Raw genomic sequence first — 24,402 nt, forward strand, 5'->3', positions numbered from 1 at the left:
TGTGCATATTAAACAATTGGTCACCCAACCTTTAAATTCTGAGTACTAGAGCACTCACCTGTCACTTAAAGGTGTCTTCCATTTTGATACATAAGAAAGGACATTCCCCACACCTCATGCTTATGTGTTATTTAAGGTAGACAGTTTCCATGCTTCTTGATTTAGTTCTTTTGACACTGAAGTGCCACGCATGACATAGGACAATATATTGATGGTTTTTAAAGTGGATATCCAAAGCACTTCTTCCCTACATCTGAGCTCAGGAATCTCTCCGTCAAAGTGCTTGTCTCACAGCCCTGTGCATTACAGCAGAGGATGTGCCTCCCGCTATCCCACAGGACATGGGAAGCCCTTGCTGCTTTTTGTGAAAAGGCCCTTCTGGCATCCCTCATTACAAGACTATCCTTCACAACTCTCTGATGTCTCATGCGAAATAAAATGTCCCTCGCAATGCTCCCTGGCTTCATCTTACAAGTGAGCCCCACACTCCTCTTACAACTTTACAGAGAACATTCATCATGCGCCCCACAAACACGTCTCATTACAAGGGATGCCACTTAAAATTCTATTGGTTGCCTCCCCACATTGGATGTTTCTAAAATCCCTCCCATCCTTCTCAGACCCAGAAGCCCCACACCACTCCCATGCTTCAGAATACATGGCAAGCCCCATTTCTCTCACATGACCCTCGCAGAAGAAGTTACTTACTCATCTGATATGTCCTTAGAGGGCGAAGCTCTCCTTCTTCTGGCATGTTTGCCCTTTAGAAGATGGCCGTCGAGTGTTTCATTTGTTCCTGTTAACAACATATATGCGTGTCTCTCCTCTAATGCCACTCCTTGTCTGACTTGTCCTCACTCCTCTCATATGTTCACTTTTCTCATGCAACAGGGAATCATCTGTGATGAATCCTATTTCAGTAGTGGGAACACGTTTCCTCAATGAGTGGGCTTCTAATGGACTCGTTGGACCCTTCCTCCTGGTCTTGTAGAACAGCAAGTGCTTACTTACTTACTTACTTACTTCACAGGAATATTATAAATATCATTATTAATCCTGTCTCATCCCTTTCTGACTAACAATCTGAGGAAAGAGAACCAAACACATTCTTCCTGACAAAAACCCAGATTAAAAAAGATGGGATTTAAACAATCTTGAAGTGGAGTACACTCAATGCGAGATCTCCAAAGAATTGAGCCGATCCCCGGTGAAAGGCGACTAAAAAATAGGGTGCCAATGAGAAAGGGGGTGTGACTCATTATGGAAAAGATCAAAGATGCAATGGAGAAGGTGGAGAATCGGGAAGGTCTGAAGTGGGACAGAGAAAAAGAGTGAAGAGATAGGTGTTAGCGAGGGTGTAAAGGGAGTAAAGTGGTGTACAGGTTGAGGCACATCCCTCCAATGAAGGGGCATTTTTTTTGATGATAATAAATAATGCCAAGCGATGGCTTTTGCAAAATGGAATCAGTAAATAGCCAAGAATAATAAAATTGCACTTTGTGTCAGATTTATTCCAGCTGGAAAAATGTGGTTGGTAGGAGATGTGTCAGGAAAACAATAAGAACCCAATTCATCCATTCATACTGAAATACATAGGCCCAGCCTAATAAAATACTGAGAGACCCATGTTTACACATCTTGGAGTAGTCTCAGACATGCGTGTCAACCACCTTAAATTAGACGAGGACTAAAGTGGCAACTATAATTCACATTTCTCGGGCTACTTGGTCTGACTTCTTGGAGCAGTCTCAGAGTCTAGTGTTAACCATCTCCAATCCGGTACTACAGGAACCATATTGCACATACAGCAACATATCCACACATACAAATATACACTTTGTAAATGTGGCTTATGAAGGAACAATGTCTTCTTTTTAATTTATATAATACAAGTCGGGTTATGTAAATAAAAAAAACCAAATACTGTTATCTTAAGTTACATTGCAACTATAGCGCTGGACATTGATGAGGTGACAGAGAACGAACGTGAATACTACTGATAATGTTCAAATATGGAGCTAAGTTGGAGCAGAGAATATAGAATGTGGGCTTTTTCCATGAAGAGCGCCCGGGTACCTCACAGACATTGAAATAGAAGGTCAAAGTGTCTCTGCAGTTAGTGGTATTTGCCACCTACCACATTCGACGTTTATCTTACATACTCTCAATTTGGAGCGGTTGTAGCATAGCCGCAGAAGTGTAAGCTTTCTTCACTCTGCACATCTATGGTGCAAATACACTCTGGATGTTACTTCTTCTATCACCACCGTCCCATTCTTCACAATAGACCAACAGACAAACAAGAGGTGTCATATTCCTCCACCCCTTCATTCACTGATCTCTACCCTGAGTTGCTCAATGAGTGACACACACGACTGTTGTTCCGGTGACACAGAAACCTTTCCTAGTGCAGTGCGACTGAGAACGCCAACTGCTTTCCCACAATCTCTCAAGCAACCATTGGTTAGCAATGATGTTTTTGACCTAGAGTGGAGTTCAAAGACCGTTTTCAGGTGGTGCCAAGCCGTGGAGTCAAATGTTTTTCTCTCCCTGACAGATGATGAAATGGAGGGACTGTACAGTTGGGAATGTAAACAATTAATTTGAAATCAGCATCGTAAGACAACGCGATATGGCTAGCATCATGCCGCATGAGACACAAGTAGCCGGTGAGGTTCTTTTTTGAGAAATGATCAGATAATCAGCAAAAAAAAACTGTTTCTTGTGAACTCGCTTGTGATGTGCTAGAGCACCACAGGAGAAAGCAGGCATTTTTGAGTGCAGGGTTTCAGCCTCCCTTTTGATAGTTGGGATGTTAGTGAAATAGACAGTCTCCAACTGATTTTTGTGGAAAGGCAGGTTGAGAAGTTGGGAATATGGGTACGGCTTCAGATGGTTTCTGAGGACTGGTACATTGGGGTCTTGGTGGAACACGTGTCATTGAGTTGTTTTCTAATGGCTAGTAGATTGGATTGTTCAAGTACCCTATCAGTCAAGATTTTTTCTAGATGTCCGAAAGATACCAATAATGTGCTTTTTTTTATACACTTGCCATAGCTTCAACAGGATCGTACAGGGGTTTCATCAGCAACAAGTATGCAATGTTGGTTGTGAAATACTGTGAATCGTCCAGTTTAGCTGCCAACATCTCACTTAAAGCTGCCACTTCTTGCAGCATTTATGTACTTGTCCTAATGTCATTTAGTAACAGCACCATGGCCACACCAATATGGCTGCCAAAACGTACAATGCTCCCAAGGTTTAAAGCACTCTTTCCCACTACTGTCAACACTTGGCAGTTCTGCTACTGTACCGGCTCATCTTCCATTTGTGCAAAGGCAGAATGATCCTGGCTGTCAAAACAAGAGTTGCTAAGGACGGTTTCCTGCATAACATTAGGGACAAAGCAGGGTGTGTGGCTGCGCTGGTGGCGTAGTAGGCTGTATGAGCGGGAAAAATACTTGTAGCATACACCACACTGATGGGCCTTCTGGTTGTTGTGTACCTCTCGGTGCCGGGAAAGATCAGCCAGCCTCTTGAACTCCTTTTTGCACACCACACACTTGAAGGGCCGTGCCACTGTATGGGAGACATCATGCTGCTTGAGATGAGAAAGCCGGCGGAAGCGCTTCCCACACTTTGGACACTGGAAGGGGAGCTCGCCTGTGTGGATTAGGTAGTGTGAAGCCAAGTCATATTTGCTTTTGAAACTTTTGTCGCAGACATTGCACTCATAGCCCTTCCGGTGCAGTGTATCGCCAGATGTGCTAAGATCATTGGGACAATCATGTGCCAGAAGACCTTTGGCATCTGGGTAAATAGTATTGCAAGAATGGCACTGGTAGTCACCAAGGTCGGAGGCTGGCATTCCTTCTTTGGTGGCAAGCAAGGCAGCTTGGATATGGGCGTGGGTCTGCTGGTGTTGCTGCATGGTGCAGGCCTTAGAGAATCTGCGATCGCAATAAATGCAGCGGTAGGGCTCTTCCTCTGCATGTCCCTGAAGGTGATGAGATAAGTCACTAGATTTCTGGAAGCTTTGGTGACATAAGGTGCAGGAGAATGGCAGCTCACTCATGTGAGTCCGACTGTGCTGCTTCAGGGTGGACAGGAGGCGGAAAGATACACCACAATCCGGACATGAGAATGGTTTCTCTTTAGTATGTACTCTATAGTGTCGATTGAGTGACCAAGGCCGGGCAAAATATTTACTGCATACACTGCACTGATATGTCCTTGAGCCATCTGTGCCGGTCTCCTTTCCTAGGGTCCCTGGGCACTTGTGAACTTTGACATCCCATTTTCTCTCAAAAGTCCGGTTGCAAGCCAGACAGAGAAATGTCCAGTTGTCTTGAAGGAGGACCTGCCTTTCCACTAATCCTGTTATTGGTACTTCATTATGTTTGTCCGGAAGGATCTCTTTTGTCTCCCTAGGCTCTTGCTTCACACCGCTTGCATCCTGTGTTTTTGTTGTGCTTGTTCCCAGCACCGCCCCCTGTGTCTCTCCTTCCTTGGCCTCTTTATCACTTGGCTGCTGTGGCTGAGCCGCATGATTTGGTTGCATGAAGCTGTTGGAGGAGATGGCATCATGGTAAGGCTGCTCATTGCTGTGAATGAGATGGTGCCGGGTGAGGTGAGTCAGGCGGCGGAATGACTTGAGGCAGATGTTACACTGGAAGGGCCGGACCTTGGTGTGGGTGGCATAATGTCTAGCTAGATAATAAGGATATTTGAATTCCATACCACAAATCGAGCATGTGTGGAGCCTCTTTTTGGCATTTCTGCACCTGTGCACCTTTAGGGAAAATTCAGAGTTAAACGACCTGCTGCAGGCAAGGCACTGAAAATGTCCCGCCTCTCGTACCATTGACCGCTCTGGGAAGGCTCTCCCGTTGAAGTGGCTGTGATGCTTCTGCTTGTGTCTCTGGAGGTCATAGGCATTGACAAAGCATAGCTTGCAGGAGACACACTTGTAGAGCCTGTCACCGGCATGCATATAGCTACCCTGAAAAAGGGATCTGCCATCAGAAGGGTTATATTGGCAAACAGAACACCTATACGGCCACGGGCCAGTGTGCTCCAGGAGGTGCTGCTCCAGTCGGGATGGCCAGCGGAAACTTTTGCCGCAAACTGGACACTCCCCAGGTTTCTGATCTAAATGCATTGAATAATGGCTGTTCAAGAAAGATGGGCTTGTAAATAATTTGGTACATGCCAGGCATTGGTACATATGCTGTCCTGATGGGCATTCGGGACGTTTTGTGTATTCGATGGATGGGTCCAGAAACTTATTCAAAATATTTTTAAACTTATTTTTGGACAATGGGTGGGTTAGCCCTATGTTTAAATCCTTGCAAGATCCGTTAAGTGGTTGTTCCCGTTGTACATACTCCGAGAGGCTATGTTCTGTCTTGAGTGCCTTTCCATGTAGTTCTTCGCCAACCAGACTGTGCAGGCCAGTTGCTTCTTTAGAAAGTTTCTGCTGAGGGTCTTCTTGACCCTGTTTTGGACCCTCCTTAAGTGTCTTTCGTTGGGACTCTTCAAACTGCATGTGTGTACCTGGTTCTTCTTTGAGAACCTTGCAGAGGGGTGGGTCTTCTGTTCGTTTAAGTGTGCCTGGCTCTTCTTTGATGCTCTTCCTATCAGCTCCCTCTTCCAGTTTGAGTTTTTCAGGTACTTTCTGCGGACCCTTGCAGTGAGGCACTTCTATAGGTTTGGGTGATCCACGCTCTTTCTTGATAGCTTTCCTCCAAGGCTCTATAACTTGCTCTTGTGCACAGGACTCTTCCTTGCCCAGATTCCATGGGGGGTCTTCTATTGGTTTGGGGGCACCTGGCTCTTCCTTAGGCAATTTCCAAGGGGGCAAGTCTCTCAGCTCTTCATTTACTGCCTTCAATTCAGATTGTTCTGTCTCTTTAAGTTTGCAAGGCTCTTTCTTGAGAGACTTCTGAAGATGGGCGTCCAGTTTCAGTTTACCTTGTTCTGTGTCAGGCCCATAACCTTGAGGCACTTCTATCGGTTTTGGGGACCCTCGCTCTTTCTTAAGAACCATCCTCCAAGACTCTTCTACTCGCTCTGGGACACCCAACTTTCCCCTGCTCGAATGGCATTGTTTTTCAGTGTGTGTGTCTTCCTTGTGCTCCTTCCCTTGGCCCTTTTCCGCTCTCAATTTTAGGGTAACTATATCCTCATTTAATGGCTTGCACTGGTTTTTTTCTTTCTGTTTTGGCAGGTCTGTGTCTTTCCCAAGGATTCTATTCAGAGGTTCTGGTTCAGGTTTCATCTTGCCTGGTACTTTATGTGTCAATGACCACAGAGAACCTTTGGTTGATGTGAGTGGGTCCTGCTCTTTTTTAAGAGCCTTTCTCCAAGGCTCTTCGAGTTCCACTGGTGCGCATGATGGATCCTTGCCTAAATTCCATTGGGGTGCATTGATTGGCTTGGGTACCACTGTCTCTTCCATGAGTCCCTTCCATTGCGGTGGTTCTACTGTCTGCTTTAGGCTACCCATCGCTTCATTTAGCTTATTACACTGAGATTGCTTAGGCACTCCAGTCTCTTTCCTGAGGAATTTATTTAGATGTTCTTCATCCAGTTTGAGTTCATCTAGTACTTTCGGTGGCATCTCCCCTTGAGGTACTCCAATCGGCTCTGGTGAACCTCGCTCTTTCTTGAGAACCGTCTTCCAAGACTCTTGAAAACAGTCTGGTGTGCATGACTTATGTGTGCTAGAATTCCATTGGGGGTCTTCCGTTTGATTCAGTGTGCCTGGCTGTAGCTTCTTACTCTTCCAATGGGATGGTTCTTCTGCTGACTGCTTTGGGGTACTCCTATCATCATTTAACATATTCCATTGGCATTTGTCGATCTGTTTATGTACACTCGGCTCTTTCCCGGAGACCGTCCCCAGATGTTCATCTGTCAATTTGAGTTCACCTGTTTCTCTCAAGGGCCCTCCGTGATGTGGCACTTCTATCAGTTTGGATGATCCACGTTCTTTTTTGAGACCCAGCCTCCCACATTCTCCAGTCTGCTCTGGAATACTAGACTCTCTCTTGTCCAATGTTTGGGTATTTTCTGTTTGTTCAGTTGTGTGCAGCTCATTATTATTTGAATTCACTTGGTTATCTGCTACTTGCTGTTTGGGCTTATCCAATCCTTTTTTGACAACCGTCCTCTGAAGTTCCTCAGTTACTTTGAACATGTCTATTACCTGTGTTTGAACACTCGTTTGGTGCTCTTCTAGGGAACTTGTTGTTCCTGCTTCTTCACTGCGTACCTCCCAGCAAAGTTCTTCTTGCATTGGGGTTTCTGTTCCTGGTGCGTTTGTAAGTGTTATACCTGGGTGTTTTTCATTGGCCTGCTTTTGAGTACTTAGATTTCCATTGCACAAATTCAAGTAGGGCTCTTCTATCTGTATTACTGTGCCTGGCCCTGTCTGTGTTGTGTTCATTGTAACTGTTCTTTCGGTCTCTGGTGGTACAGTTGGCTCTTGCTCCAGAAATGAACAATGAGATTCCACTATCTGTTTGAGTCCTAGATTGTCTACGAGTTCCTTGCAAAGAAGTGCACCTTCTATCTCTTTTGACAAAGGTGGTCCTTCCTTGATCACCTCACACTGAATATCTTCTGTTTGTTTAGGTGCATATGGATCTTGTGTACTAACATTCCCTGGGAGCTCAGCTTCTTTTTGTTTCAGAGTACTTGGGTCTTCCATCTGTGCCTCCCACTGAGGCTCTTCTATCTGTTTGGGTGTTCCTTGCACTTCACTGATCACTTTCCACTGAGGCGTTTCGTCGAGCCACATTGTCATGCCTATCCCATCCTTGGTTATATTCCACGGAGGATCTTGCTCCACCACAATCAGTGTCCCTGGGTATTGGCCAGGCCCCAGCCAATTGGATTTAGGTTCTTCCCACACTTCTACATCTGAGTCATCGCTGATTACCAACACAGTGTCCATTCGTGCCTCCTCTTGCTTGCCTATTTCCTTCTCCAATATCAACTGGGAGGGGTCCGGTTCCGCACGTTCCAGCATCCCGGGCTCCTTTGTTGACAGTTGCCAGTAAGCTGCTGGCTCATAATTGCTTGCTGGCAGGTCTTCACAGAAGGAGCCATTGATAAACACTTCTGTCACTTCTGTTTCCATTATTGTAACCCTAAAGCAAAAAGAAGCAGAACGAATCAGATACAAGTCACATAAAACAAAGCCACAATGTATTATGGAGATACTGTTGTTAACTCAAAATGTAAGATCGCAAACAGTTCAGGCCTTCTATTTTACTCTGAAAGGATACTGTGCTTGACTCCTCTAGATAATATATCACTTGTTCACATAAACCTGTATTATTCATAAAGAGCAAACAATTATGGTAGCAAAATGATGCTTGCAGTGAAGGTGCCCATTTACTTGTGCCGCTGGTACAAACTCTGCCCAAAGATTTCTTTTTACAATGGGCTAGCCCCATAGACAACAATTAATAGTACCTGCCGCGGTAAAGGGTGTCGCTGTCTCTGCTGTCCTGCCTGCCTCCACCCGAGGATGTGGCCAGTTACTTCCCCTTTTTGCTGCGCGGCCACGCCCCCAGTTCACCACAAGGCAAGGAAGAGGAAGAGGAGGGTTTAAAACCTGTGGATATTGACCCTTGCGGCGAAGCCTGCCGCGGTAAAGCGTGCCGCTGTCCCTGCTGTCTGTGTTGCCTGGAGCTGTTTGGAGCTGGCGACTGGCTAAGAGCTGGCCTACATACTGATGTCCATACCAACTCTGCTCCTGTATTTTTGAGGCTGTGGAGGTCCTGATTCTCTGGGTGGCCGTAGGGATCCTGTGGCCCGTCGTATTGAAGGTAACTCATATATACGACTTGAGATAAGACAGCTGGGCTTGGTTGCCCCCAGGGAGTGTTTGATGTTTTTTTCTGGCACTAAGGCCACTGAGAGCTTGCTGTAACATAAGGTCAACCGAGCCTGAATTTTCTATTAGCCACCATTGATTCCCAATGACGCTTATAGACTTGTGGCCAGACATTTTCTTGATCCATGGTAGTGATACTGGTGCCTGTGAGTAAGGCTGTAAAAGGACCCACGATAAAATATTCTGCTCGAGCTTGGTTTTACTGCTTACATGGCCCTCGTGGTTTTATTTCAAGCCTACTTCTATCTAGCGGGTGGCCTGGGGAGGTCGGGGGGAGACAGACAAGGACGGCCCCTTAAGCTGTTGGGCGTGCCATGGGCACCTTCATTAGTTTGATAAATCCTGCGCCCACGTTGGAACTGAGCAATCATAAGGGTCTATAGTTTTTATTTATTTTTAACTGATAGTTCTTGTGAATTATTTTATTACCGTGACTGTGCTTGTTCTGAGGACTTGTTTTGAGGACTTTTAGAGGTTAGAGCAGTCCGTGGCTTATACGATAGTGTGATAGATATGTTTTATATTTTTATTGTGTTGTAATTTAACCTAATCTTTGATCCACTAACTAATCAATTTGGTTTTTAACTATTAACTATCATGGGGAAAAGGAAGGCCGAGAACCCAATTGGGGAGTTCGGGGGTGGGGGCAGAGCAAGATCTCGAAGCTCTTTCAACCAATCAATGAGGTTTTTTTATATGATATTGATGACCCAGCTAAAAATGTGGCTGCAAGCAACATATCTGTGGGTTCCCTTTGGGATGAGGCTATTTGACCCATTAATGTCCCTTCTGGTACATATCTAATTGTGTGTCATCTGTGACTGATGATTTGATATTGTTATGTGGTACCTCCCCTCCAAAAAAGGGGCTGTCTGTGGTCACCCTGCCCAATATAACCAAAGTAGAGCAAACTCAAGATGGGGGCAAGATATTTATACCGCACACAAATAAGTCTGGTCCAAATATTGTGAAGACCTATACCCCACCGCTTAGTATAGGGCAGGCAGAAAAGGCTGATATTGGACCCTGATTAGCTTTGAAAGCCAGGTGCCTTTATCCCATGAGTAGGATATCTCCACTGGAGCTCCAGAACCAGTTTCACCCTCTGGGTCCAAAGGGGCCTGCCTGTGCTAAAGACCCTGTTAACTTGTTTGAGGGGTCTAGAACTAACGAGAACCCTTGGAAGACGGTAACCCATGGGAAGAAAAATATATTGATAAAACATAGCCAAGGAGCTATTATGCCACAGATGAACCGGGCGCGGGGACCTGTGCTGGCCCTCAAGAAATGGGTACCCAAACGGAAGTGCAGGGTGCCCATGAGTTGGCCTCATCTAATGTCCAGGAGCTGGATAACTAAGAAATAGTTGCAGTAGTGGAAGGCTGTATGGGCCCCCTTTTGGGACAATTTAAGCAGTTTAAGAGCCTGATTGAAACAGTTAACACATCTAGAGTGCCCCACTTCCTGGGTCCTAGGCCGGATGAATTGGAACAGTTGTCTTGTACTAACCCACCCCAGGAGAAGAACAACCAGGGCCCTATCCCCTCCCAGGTGGTAAGGAGGGGCACTGAGGTGGGTATGGGAGTCAGTCCCAAAGCAGTAGAAGGTGATCATAGGGCTATTGAGATGATTGCCCATGGGAGCAGGGTTGTAGACAACCTTATCCAGGGAGGTCAGAGATCCACTTGGCGTTCCCGAGTGCACAAGCCACAAAATCAACATCATGCCCTTAGCTTAAGAAAGGTCCCCCCCCAAGGGTGGGTGAATGGGGGGGCAATCCCTTGACTGGCCCAAACCTATAGCCCCTGAAAGCCAAAAGGGCTGTCCATAGCTCGCATACTGGTGGAGATGCAGATGGGATTCTGAGCCCTCTATTACTCTTCCTGACCAATGTCCCACGGCTGGTAAAGGGAGTCTATGAGGACATGGAGGGGTTGAAAAATAAAGTTTGCCATTTGTTTAGGGGGCAGGGGGTGCTTAGCAGTTATTAGATCCAACTTGGCCCATTGTACCCGTGGCTCCCTGCCACATTCACATTTGGACTATATTAAGATCAAACTGACTTTGTGGCCCATAGTGGAGGGTATCTTAAGTACAGATTTGCGGACTGTCCCCCTATGGGGGTAAGGATTATGGTCCGTTCACAACAATTTTTCGAACAGAATTATGCCCATGGCCTTTCACCAGTGAATATTTCAAGTCCTGGGGTCCTTATGGTTCATGCGACAAGAGGGAGGAGCTGTGACTGTAACAAGGAGGTTGTTGGGGAAGACTCACCCCCATCGTTGGACCTGGTAGATTGACTGCCTGGCTCAACCAAGGGGGTTGCCACTGGGCAATTAAAGATTTTGTCCTGGAATATCACGGGACTTAAGCATCATATTGTGGATACAGCCTGGAGTGAGTTTTTGAGAACCCACCAGGTAATCCTATTTCAGAAATCTTGGACCCTTGATCTGATTGCTTTTCAGGGGTATGTGTCACACACAGTCCCTGCTATTGGGGGCCCTAAGGGGAGAGCGCGGGTGGGGGGGGAAGACTGGCGATTTGGGTAGATATTAATCTGGCTTGGGAGTTGGAAACGATCGCTACAGGGAGGCCGATTTACAGGTCTTGGGGGTAGTTACTTTATCGGCATTTTGTTCTTGCTGGCTAACCTATACAATAGACCCAACATGGGGACAGGTTTGGATTCATTATTGAACCTGCAGGAACTGTGTGGGTCTGATCATCCATCTATTGTGGCCAGTCAATTCCTATTGTTAGCTGGTGATCTTAATCTCCAGATGAAACCCTTAACCATGCTGGAAGACATCTGGGAAGACCAGGACTCGTCCTGGTCTATACCTCCCTGGAGGACTAGTCCCATTAGGAGAGTACATAAGGCGGCTGTGGAGATGGCTTGTGTTATTGCAAGTTTGCAATTAAGGGCCTGTAATGGTAGACTTTTAGGTGATCTCCCTGCGCAACCCACTTTTAGGGGACCCCAGGGCCAGTCCTATATAGATTACTTTTTTATTACAGCAAGAAATTGGGCTAGGGTTTGTGAATTGGTCATAATTGACCAATGTGATAGTGATCACCCTTTCACTCAATTGTGAAGTTGAGATAGGTAGGTCTGGAGGGGGTCTCTTGATATCCATTCTTACCCCATTTTGGTGGAGGGCCATTCAAGAAAGTCTGGGAAATGGGAAATCTGGGTTGGAAGAGGTTCGAAACAGCAACTGTATGCAGCTATCTGAGCCAATATGTGTGTTATTGCCGATAGGAGCATCTCAGAAGGGCTGGTGGTTGCGGAATTTGTAAGGATGAGCAATATTCTAAAGCCCTTATTAACCGTCCGCGGGGTAGGATTAAGAAGCACTTGCTCAGAAACAATCCATGGTATGACACGGAATGCACCCAAGCTAAGAAGGACATAGTGTGTTATGTCAACTCCCCAGGTTTACATGATAAGTGTGTCCTGAGGAATTTGAAATCGAAATATAAACACCTCCTAGCTACAAAGCATCGGCTACATGCCTACACGTCATGGGAAGCCCTGACTGCAGTTATGGTGGCTAGGGATATGGTGTCATTTTGGAAACTGATATCCCCTAAGGAGCTTAACGGCGGACATGACCTGGACTGTGTTATTTCAGGGAAAGAAAGGGAGGTCCACTTTACTGAATCATACTCCGACAGGAGGTTGGGGGGGGCTCTCGGGAGGGAGGGAGGGTTGGTCCCAGTCTTTGATCGGCCAGATGGGCTGCTGGTTATTTGTGAGTCAGAGGTTGGGGAAGCACTATTGTCCCAGAGATTGAGTAAGGCCCTGGGGCCAGATCTGATCTCAATTGATTTCTTCTGTGACAAGCCTACAATTTGCATCCAAATGTTGACGAGAATTTTTAACGCAATTTTTAGGTCCGGTTTGATTCCCCCTACCTGGTCGGAGGCTATAATTGTTCCAATCTACAAAAAGGGAGGCAAGGAGCGGCCTGAGAATTACCACCCAATCTCCCTATGGACAGTGTTGGCAAGACATTTGGCAAGGTTCTGCAAATTAAACTCCAAAACTGGGCAGATGAGACAGACGTTATCTCTAATGCTCAGACGGGGTTTAGAGGTAGAGGGACATTGGATCACTGCTTTTTATTGTTCCTGCTCATAGAGAAATACACTAAACTCCTTATAATTAAGCTGTACGTTATCTTTATTGATTTAAGGATGGCATTCGATTCAGTTTCTAGGGGTAAATTGTGGCAGGTTTTGGAGAAAGGGAATGTTCTTTGGCCCCTATTGGATGCTATTAAGCTTCTCTATGCTAATTCTATTGCAACAGTCAGGTATGGGACGGGAGGCAAACAAACAAATCCATTTATCATTAAAAGAGGATTTTGCCAGGGCTCCGTCCTGGCGTCCCTTCTTTTTCTACTATTTATTCAAGAAATTGATGAGGCACTAGAAGTAGGTGCAATGGACCCCCCTAGAATTGGTGTAATATGATGTCCATGCTTATTCTTCGCAGATGACGCTGCAATCCGTGCCACTACCCCAAGGGTCTTGCAGCAGCACTGGATATATTTGTGAAGAATTGTGATATCCTTGGCTTGGTGGCTAATGTCTCAAAGACAAAGGTAATGGTATTTAAATCACCCTTTACCAAGTCACACAATCTGAGGGTATCGGTTAACGGGCAAGCGCTAGAACAGGTCAAACTATTTGACTACTTGGGGATGAGGTTTAATGAGGTATCAAGTTGGGCAGAACAAGCGGTAAAAGCCAAGGCAACCTTATCTAAATACAGGGGTGGAATTTCATCTTTCTTTCTGAGTAGGGGAAGTGGGGCGATTTCCCCAGCTACAACTGTACAGGAGCCAGGCTCTTCCTGCCACAATGTCTGTGGTATGCTGTTACCAAGGGGCTGTCTGTGAGCGAGAACATGTTTTTCAAGAACTTATTGTTGTTACCAAAGAATGCCCCTACCTCCTTGCTTCTTTTGGATTTGCAAGCCCGGCCCGTGGCCGATCAAATATCTTTAAAACCAGCTTTATATTGGCTCCGGCTATTGGCATCCCCAGAATTGTTACCCTATAGGAATGCAGTAGTGGAATTCTTGCAAATAAATGGGGCCGGGAACTGTGGTTGAGTGCGGCATGTTAGATCCATCTTGACGCGATTTAATGCTAGCCAAATGTGGTCTTCTCCAAGGGATTATTGTGCATCCTGGTTTTAAACTACGGGCCAGGGTTGCTTCCAAAGAAAAGTTGGAGTCCTTGGCAATTGCAGTAAAGAATGGGCCAAACATTTGCAGCTCCAATTTGCTGGATAATTGCCATAATGTCTTTGATATGATCCACCCCCCGTATGAACGCTCTCTCTTCGTACAGTTTAGACTTGGCCTTTTGCCTGTTGCAAGCTATACGGGTTCCTGGTCCCATCTTAACTCTGGGGTTTGTCTGCTTTGCAATTTAACTGACGAATCCCTGGTGCATTTTACCCTAATATGCCCAGTTATACTGCAGCTGCGGAAAAGATATTTGTGACCTCTCCTGTTACAGATGCATATGAGGACCACTGGTGAGGCAATGAAAAATAATGTCCATGCTCGGTGGACTGGAAGGTGGTGTATTCCATAGCTAAGTATGGCCACCGTGCGTGGCTCCTGCGCTTGAGATTGCCGAGTAGTGGGAGTCCCAGTAATGGTACTCCGTGGGGGCTGCGAGTATTCCCCCCCCCCCTGACTGTGAAGCTATATTGAATTACTGGGGCTGTGAGTACACTCTCCCCTTGAATCTTCTGTCATTCTTTTAAGTGATTGCGGGTCTCTACGATTTCATGAATTTTATGACTTTTATGCATTGCATTGCTTTTTCTGGTAGGCCACTGATCGTTCTATTTGTATTATGTTATTTTTATGTTGTTGATTTTTTTCTGGTACTCTACTGTGATGTATTGGTGATTTGTGTGTTAATGGTGTATCTGAATAAAGCACTTGAAATTGTATTAATAGTACCTCCATTCTCTGTCTATTCCGCTTCCCTGTATAAGCCCTCCCCCTTATGGGGTAAGCAGGAAGTCTCTTGCCAGTATTTTAGCTGTGGGCAAAGACCTAGTATGCAAAGAGAAGTGAACTTCTAGTTTGGGCTGAAGCAAGTTCCTCACAGGATTTCCACAATGAACTGGTCATTTTGGTTTCTAGGAGACCCGTGTCAACTAACTCGATCAAAGCAAGTCAGATAGCCATATTGGGATGCACAAGCACTTCTAGTGTGAAACCACATTTCTTAAATCTTTGTATGGGAAGATTCATAGACCATTGCAACACAACATTCCTCAGTGCATTCTGACTGCCACAATTCATCTAGTGTTTGGAAAGGGGTGCAAATCGAGTAATGTGACTGCTGTTACTCAATAGCCCTTAAGGATAATTTATAGGAGAAGGTGATGTTGGAGTGATTGAACGATTTGGCAGAGCACTGATCATTTCTCATGCTTATCAGCTAGATTTCACAGAAGGCCTGTGTGAGGAGCCAGGAATGAGACGCGGACACAGAGAACTCCTGTTTTGGCTATAAACCTTTATTGCAAAATAAAGGGGGTTGGGAACATACCTCACTATCCCTTCTCAAGAAGAGGTTTCCCTATCTCAACAAAAACTAATGCTCTGTCCTTTGTCAAGATGTCCAAAAGTAAGTATATGTCCTGTGTCCGTAATCCTATTTTGGCCCTCACACTCTAAAACTGATTCTAAGGTTCAAAGAATAATGTCTCTGTTCTTTGAAGTGCACAGATGTTCTAATCCAACACAAAAGTATAACTCCAACCAAAAAGTTCCAAGCACACAATGTTCGCAGTTCCAGGGACTCATTCCATTCCCCAGATTGCTTTTATCCAAATGACAATGTTCAACACAAGAATGATAAAGTTCCTTACAACTCAAGATGGCAACTCCCATGTCTTGGTAATTCCACAGTTCCGGGGAATAACTCCCTTCCCCAGGTTTCTCTTCATATGTAGGACAGTTCAAAGAAAACACTCCCAAGGATTTGTGTTTTATTTAGTATCTCCCTTTTACTGTATTCACAATTTAAGTTGCCATTTCCAGGCTCACCGGTTACCTGGTATAGTACCCTGCCAGGTTCCTTTCTTTCTAGATAATAATTTACAATTTCAAAGGTATGATTCTTCCTCGAGATTCGTTGTACACTCTTCACAGTGTTTCACACACTTGGCTTTGCCTGGTATACTCTCCTGCATACTTTTAACATTCTCAAGGGTATGGGCTTCCTTGAAATACTCATCTTTTCTTGTAACCACTTTGCCTGGTATACTCCCCTGCCAGGACCTTCACTATATGTAACATGGGATCTCATTTGGTCTGTACTTCACACTAGTCACTCAGGGACCACAGGGGTTTCCTCCTTGCCTATGCCCCTTTCAGACTCTGACACCCCTTGTTCTGGATCCCGACTCTACTTTCTTGGGCTCCCCGGTAGGGTGACTATTCTCCCAACTTTCAAAGTCTCTCCAGGTGCCCCAAGGTTCCTTTACTGGGCTTGACAGGTTTTTGTTCACCTTCATGCTTCTCAGCCCCCTTTTAGAGCATTTGCTATTCGTAGCAACTGGGTTTTCTGCCGCAGGCACGTTGCAGCATCGTTGTGCTTATAATCTTTCTCTGCAGTTCTCCTCACCGGCAAAGAGTTCGCCTCTCAACTCCCGCTTTGTAGACTTGGCGTCCATCGCTGTTCAGAGTCTCTCTGCGGGCGCAATACAACAGCAACAGCGCTGTGGTGTCAGCTTCCCTGATCAGTTCTCCTCAACGGCATCGGGATCGCCTCTTGACTCGTTTTGCTGGCCTGCCTCGCGCCCATGCCCAGGGGACTTAGGTCCCCTTTTCTTGGTCTGCTCAAGAACCCCTGCAGAACCCTTGCTTCTGCCACGGCTGCCCCAGTGACTGCGCCGTGTGTCAACCTCCAAGCTGCAGCTCGGACAAGCTGTTCCCTGCATGCCATCTCTCACAGCGCTTTCACCTCCAGCGAACTGACCAGCTTCCACTTCGACCATGGCACACTTCGGCGTCTGCAGCTTTCCTTCTTCTTCTTCTCCCGCTCCATTCTCGTATGCATCAGCTGTGTCGGATTTAAATTTCCCAGTACGATGGACGAGCTTCCAAAGACCAGACCGCAGCATTTGCTTGCCGGTCTTTGTAATGTGAATTACTGTGCTCCTCTTCCTCATGTCAGTCCATGCTCTGTCATACATTGTAAGAGGAGGCTGCTGTTGGAACTCCCTTGAAACAGTTACTCCCTGCCTCTTCCTTGTCTCAGTAGATGTTTGTCTATTCCTAGGATGATAGGGGGGAATGCTTACAGTGTGTATGGTAGGTGGGTGAGCGGGAGTATCACAATATGCCATTATGGCATGGTGGATAGAGGGAGCATCCTGAAAAGAGAGTGGGAGTATGTGGTTTCCTCCCACAATGTCACATCCTCCCCCGAGGGTTGCCTCCCCTGTGTGTACCTCCCCCATATAGCCGCCCCCAGGGTCAGGATCAGGTAGCGACTGCCATCCCCTGGCCACATGGGGAGAGGCTATCCCAGGGAAAGGAGTGATGGATTGTCGTATTCATCATACCTGTCAACGATGTCTAGATGCAAACCATTTTTCCCCAAAAATATAGTACTGTTTATATTCAAGCAATTAATTCAGTAGTAAATCAAGCCAAACACTAGAATACCCTATATATACAGATCTCTTAGGATGTCTGTGCAATAGGAACAGAGCATATGCACATCCATTCTTACACAGAGACTGGGCAAAAATTCTGCAGAACAAAAGAGAACATTATTTCCAGACAGCGCTTAGTACCTAATGGAGTGACAGATATTGCAACTAATTCATTCTAACATTCAAATTCTGAAGTGGTCCAACACCCTATAAATGCTTTAATGTTACAAACATTTTTATGTTAGAGTAGCGTTGGGAAACATGTAATGGGCACCAAACACAGTGTGCATTATTTACTTAGTGATTCGAGCATACAACCCTTTTACCACAGATGTATTTGTCAGATCTAAAGATCTATGATCATTCTTATGTTCCCGAAATACCCTTTGGTTTTATTCAAATCATACTGGAACCATCACTGGTGCTATTTGTGCCCCTCTCGTCTCAAAGAGATATTTTGAAAGAATAAAATAGGAGTGTACCATACTGTCCATCTTGCAATGATAACCTTCCCTCAGGAAATAATGTATACGATTATTGTCATTTTGAAAATGTGCTTTGCTCAGTAATACAAGTGTAACATTCTTATTATACCTAGAATATATAGTGATCATCAGAAAACACATTGCATGGTTTTAAAAAGAGACACATGAGCCTCATTCAAAGTGCGGTGGTCCATAAATAAGGGTGCCTGTAGCCACATACCAGCGCCTTTTCTGTACTGCCGTACTATGGGAAAGCCGGTAAGGGAACAAAATCCCCTGGCAGGCCTAACCTACTGGGAAATAAGGCCCCTATCGGCATTTGGGGGGTGGTGGTCAGATTCTTTTACTGTACCCCCCACAGCCGTCCACATGCTGGACCATCCCATCCTCATTGTCAATTGTTGTGGTGTCCCCTGTGCTCTGGTGAACACCTCAATGTGGAAACGCACAGGAACACAGGTTCGTTTAGGTCACGTCTTTATTGCATCTGGTGTAGCATCTGCACAGGGTTACACGTTTGGTTTCTTCTCTAGGAGTTCCCCTGGATGTCCACTAACACACCGGCAACACCACTAAGTGTAACTGCCACTGATGAAACTCTGTCACAATAGAACATCTTACATTCCATCCAAGACATTCGACTCACTTCATCTGCAGGCTACCTCACTCCTAAAGATGACATACAAGGTGTAGTGTACTTAAGAGAATTAGACCCTATCCATCTTCTATCAACAAGCATGCTGTTAATTAATTTTTTCACTCCACAATCCGGAGTCTGCACATATGAATAACCTGCCCAGCCGGTACCAACCACAAATAACATAGAGATTTTCATATCGACATCCAGGTAACGGGTACTTCTGACCTGAATCCATCAACACCAAATGTTTCTGTATCTGCTATCCGACTAACACACCCTGCCCTCCTTTCTTACACAGCCATGTGCAGCGAGGCCGACATTATTGGCCGAAGAGCGCTTTATAAGACCACATTACATTACATACCTCGGTAGGGCCAGTACAGAGAGCTGCAGACCGCAATCCTCTTTGTCTCTGATTTCATGCCCCATCATCACAATCTGGTCTTTGAGCAACTAGAGGGATTACATAACTGATGGTATTGTCATCACTACTACTGACAGACTGCGTGGCATGCATACAAGGGACTAGTAGCTGGAGGAGCCATTTTACAAGACTCTATTGAGTTAAAGAAATGCATGACTCCACCTTACCTTTGTGTTGCATCAGATATTTGTTGAAAGAGTTGTATAAATAAAAGAGTTGTTGACGCATTTATAGGGGTGAATTCTATCTGGTACAAACCTCCCCTGTGAGGCAGAGCTGGGGAAGGCCATTCACAGTTTGAAACCTTCTCAGCATCTTTTAGGCTTTGACTAATGGCTGAAATGGCCATTAATTGTACAGCATTTGCCCATTTTCTTGGCTACTTCTGTATATTTTGTAGGAAAGGCTCTACTATAAGGTTCTAGCAGTGCGCAAAGCAAGGAACACAATAATTGCCATCCAGCATTGAAGGCACAATGTTGCTCAAATTTTCGCTCACAGCAGAACTAATAGTGCTTTTGGTCTCAGCCATCCCATAACCTTGGCATTGAATGCAACCAGGGTGTTTGCTTGTGTGTGCCCCATCTCCAAGGGCCATTTTTAAAGAGCTGCTTGGTAACAGAGGCGTTGCTAGGGGGGACCAAGGGGGCTTTAGCCCCGGGCCTTTTGGTTGTAGCTCCGGATAGAATTGCAGGAGCTACAACCAAAAGGCTAGCTAGCCCCCAGTCCCGACAGTTCAGACATTAGCATAGCCCTGGGTCTTTTCCCGACCTAGCAACACCCCTGTTTGGTAACAATTACTTTCGGTAAGGCAGTTGAAGTATTTGTGGTGGTGGCTTGGCTGGTGTGCAGTTTTTTCAAAAGTAGCCCAAGGTGCAGTGAGGCGCAATCTATTTCCTGTTTACCGGCTCACATTTCCGTTATCACATAAAGTGTGTGCACCGTAGACTCCATCAGTGCATTTCCAAGCGTTACTAAAATAGTCTTGTGAAGATCAGGCACTGCAACTATGGAAACTTATGTCTAGCTTGGTACCTGATATTGTAGGCAAAGGGCTTCGACAAACTGATTTAATCGTTCACTGTCCGCTAAAGAATAGTGCAGGAGCTGAATACCCAAACTTTCGGCAGTTTAGCATTTTTGGAAAACCCACCAAGGGATTGTTTTGAGGCTACTTTTTAGAAGCAGAGAGAAGACCCCTGATCATGGCTTGTTTACGAGGCTGCGACTCAGGGTGAGTTGTGGCTGACAGGGTGCATTGCTCACTGGGTGATGGCTATGAATGAGCTGGGGGGGCTGCGCCGTCATTATCTTCTTCCTCCAGCAGCCTACTTTTTCCTTTTTGTGCTGAGCAACCAATTCCCCTAAATGACTGCTTTCCAAGTGACCGCACAATTTCCCAGCGCCATATTGTGTGCCCGGTTTCCCGTGCCGCACATTTGGTTTTTGCAAAGTGTGCCGATTGTAATGTGGTAATTGTTCTTGTCAATGGTGAAAAAATCCCAAACTCTGATGTGGTCATTTATTCTCATAACTGATATGATATGAAATGTATAACACGCTTAATACCCAGAGGTTTCTAAGCGCTGACCTAGGGATCAAACCTGTGTTGCTCCGTGTCGACATGTTGCCCCTGAGCTATCCTCCTGAGACAAAATAAGCGACAGAGCGTCCTATTTTGTGGGGGTGCTGGCAGATTCAGTGGATGTAGGATAATTGCCAAGCCCCAGGGATGTTAGTCTGATGTCTGTTGCTCCTACTGTGCTTCCAAACCTAGGAGTAAAAGTAGAGGGTGTACCGAGAAGCAGAATCACTATGGGCAGATTGGAAGGGAGAGATGAAGAGTTAGGGGGACGTTAGGCTGCCATCACTTTATCTGGTTGATGAGGGTTCTAGGTCATTTGGTCGAAAATAAATGGTCGACAGGACAAATGGTCCCCCCAGCCCCCTTTTTTTTGCTAAAAACCCCTTTTTTTCCATAAACGAAAACCTAAAAAATATATATAAATAAAAAAAAAATTCGACCATTTCAACTGTCGACCAAATTGTGCCGACCATTTGTCTGTCGACCATTTGTCTGTCGACCATTTGACTGGACACCGTTGATGAGCACTTGGTGTCCGGGGGTGGCCAGACAGTGTTACACTGCTAACAGGCATCAGTCTTAGTCTCTAGCCTTTCGCGACTGACTAGGCAAAGATGCTCTGGGGGTGGGGGGTTCGGAAGTAGGTAGGTGAGGCCTGACTCAGGAGAGCGCTTATTCTAGGGGCTGGAAGAGGCTGTCATTTAGCACAATCTGTGAGGGCAACAATCGCAGGTTGCAGGTCAATTTAGGGGGTGGCATCTCTGGCACCTGCTGCTCCTGCTCCATCCCCAGTGGTGCCCTGCTACTGCTAATCACAGGAGGTGGCCAAATGGCCAGCTCCATAACTCTCATCTGTTTACCTTGGGGGTTGGGATGAAAAGATTAAAACGCAGAAGGATGTTAAAAGAACTTTGAAGGGTGGACAGAGGCAAAATAGGAGAATGTAAGGTAAAAAGGGTAAAAGGATAGGGAGAACTTAGAAGGGTGTCAAATAGGTATTGTAAAAAGGTATTCAGTGATTATACCTAATAGAAAATAAAGAATGATATTGTAACAAATAAGAACCATCGAAGAAAATCCAGAATTGAAAATATACATATATATGGGGATGGGGCAAGGGGTTAAATCTGGTGGGGAGGGGCTTGGGGTGAGGTTTTAAACATAGGGAAACCGGGGGCTAGGCCTCCCCAACAAATCAGTATTTTATTCTTTATTCTGGGTTTGTTAAAATGTGAGTCTTTATTTTTTCTACCCTGGGATAGCAGGGCGCAGTGACAAGAAAATGCGAAACTTACAAGGTTACAACATAGCACAGTGTACATTAGAAATTACAGTAGGGTCACAAGGTTGCATCGTAGCACAGTGTACATTAGAAATTACAGTAGCTCCTCTCCTGTCCACTGGCAAACAGGAACTAGTAGAGAGCTGAAAGAGAGGCCCTCTTATTTTGCCCTAAACAGTCAGGGCCAAATTCACAAACCTTTTTTTGGAGAAAGTGAGGAGATGCGCTAACACATCTCCTCACTTGCATCAAAAAAAAACAGCCAAATTCATAAAGATGCGCTCATTCAGATGGCGTTTCCCCCTTTTGCGGATAGATGCAATAAGCAGGTGTTTCTGGGCATTTTAAAGCGCACCCCAAATTCACAAACGGCAAGAGATATAAAATGCCTGCAACGAGGGTGATCCCCCTGCAACAGCCAGGAACAAGCGCAAGCGGAGGGGCTCATTTCTGACTCTGTCATGATTTTCTTTTGAAGTGTGACGGACGTAAATTAAATGGGAATGGAAATGCTTTTTCTTTGGGGTAAGTTCACAGAGGGGGGCCCTTGAACGCCGTGTCTTGGAGAAATGCAGTTGGTTGCTGGGAGCCTGCCCCTGACACTAACGTATGCCAGGGGGTCGGACAGTGCCTCTTTGTGCCACAGTCCAGCCCCTCCAGAAATCCTCAGGCCACCTTTCTGAAAGCAGCGCAAGTGAAGCAAGCGCATCTCTGCGCACCTTTCATTCGCGCTGCTTTTTGTCAATCTGTCCCTCCGAATCCTGCAGAGTTTTCCGCATATTTTTGTTGCTCTCTGCGCTATATTTTCAAGGCAAAAAAAGGACATGAAAAGGCTGAAAACTCAGCCTTTCCGCCACATTTCTAATATGTTATCCGCACGGATGGGCAAGATGAAAGCAGCGTAGAGCATGGGCATGGCATGGAGGTATCATTTTCAGTGAATTTCATGAGAATACTGAGGACAGAAAATGTGTGACTCATCTCAAGACAACAGATACACACCAACAGAATCACACACATGCAACCACATGCTCCCCATTCATCCCCCACCGAGCCATCAGATACATTATTCAGGCCAAAAAAACTATTGCAAAGTGTGAAAAACTTCTATACAATAATTGCTAGACTCATTAAAGGATTATTTCAGGCACACTTCAACTCAGCCTTTCATCATTCTGAAGTCGCTAAACGAGTACCAACACAGGTTGGCTGATCTTGTAGGTATATTTGTTCTGTATAAAGCGTGTAAGCGGCCTTGGACGCCTGCTTGCATTCACAGGAATTTGGTATTATGGGCCTATACACATTGATATTAGAGAGACATATGGTGAAACATTCTTGTATCAAATGTATATCACATTATAGTGATATCGTAACCATTTTTTTCATAGTGTGCCTAGGAACAATGCTATGTGATGCCACTTCCTGTTTTGTCAAAGGGTGAAAGGTCGTGTTCCATGGCTTCCCGTGATGCCACTTTGGGATGGGGTCAAATTACATCACTTTTTGTGATGTCATCAGAGGTCAAGGGTTGTGTGATGTCACTTCCGCTACCACCTGGCATTTTAGTGAAATGACGTCCCTGTCTCAGAGGCCATTGCAGTTCAGCTAATGTCCAGCACAAGAGAATCAGAAACATGGGTGCAGATGGACAGCGCAGAGGAGGAAGAAGAGTACTGGCCACCAGAGAGAAAGGAAAGAAGAGCAGCAGTAGCTCAGGAGACCACCAACCAGCAGCACCGAGACCCCCCCAGCATGATGATCATCAACAGGAGAGTTTTGTGTCTCCCTTTTATGCAGCCTGTGCTCTCGCCAACTTTTGCTGCACAGCTGCGTGCCAAAATGAGGGAAATGGAGACTGAGAGAAAGAAGTGTGCCTTTATTCACTTTCTCTCTCTTACTGCTGAAAATCTGGCAAAACCCTAATGCGTATGCGCGAGGTCCCGCATTTCCATTGGTCCCTGTCCAGTGTGATGAGGCTCCTCATCACACTTAATTAACCGTGTCCTTCCCGGACACATCTTCCCCTCTCAGGCAAAACAAACCCCCATACTCACAGTTCGATTTACATTTCTTCAATCAACCTCACGGGTTTTGTGATACATCGTTTTGGTGTTGTGGACATCTCCATTGTGGGTCCGGGCTCTGTTGAGCCTGCCTCATCATTTCTTCACCCGTCTTGCTTGCCTTCTTCACTGTTCTCCAACCCGTCCTGCTCCTTCTCTCACTCGCGATAAAGCTTGAATTGTGACACGTTCTGGATGATCACCCTGCCCGGAGATCCTGCAGTCACAATGGATCCCTTGATATGTGTGATTACAAAATGCGCCGGATCAAACCTTGACTCTTGTTCTTGTTTCCGACACACA

The 24,402-nt window shown here is 45.7% G+C and overlaps 1 protein-coding gene across 1 annotated transcript in view; it reads right to left on the reverse strand.

Annotated features, from left to right (window-relative positions):
• Positions 1-1,245: 1,245 nt before the first annotated feature.
• LOC138453665 (uncharacterized) overlaps positions 1,246-24,402 on the reverse strand; it is a 177,797-nt gene continuing 154,640 nt past the window's right edge. Inside the window, exon 2 of the mRNA XM_069606709.1 lies at positions 1,246-8,156. Coding sequence (XP_069462810.1) covers positions 3,305-8,146 — 4,842 coding nt within the window. The 5' untranslated portion in view covers positions 8,147-8,156 and the 3' untranslated portion in view covers positions 1,246-3,304. The remainder of the gene's footprint in view (positions 8,157-24,402) is intronic.

This window comes from Ambystoma mexicanum, chromosome 1p, assembly GCF_040938575.1.
Source record: "Ambystoma mexicanum isolate Mex_15411 chromosome 1p, UKY_AmexF1_1, whole genome shotgun sequence".
NCBI lineage: Eukaryota > Metazoa > Chordata > Amphibia > Caudata > Ambystomatidae > Ambystoma > Ambystoma mexicanum.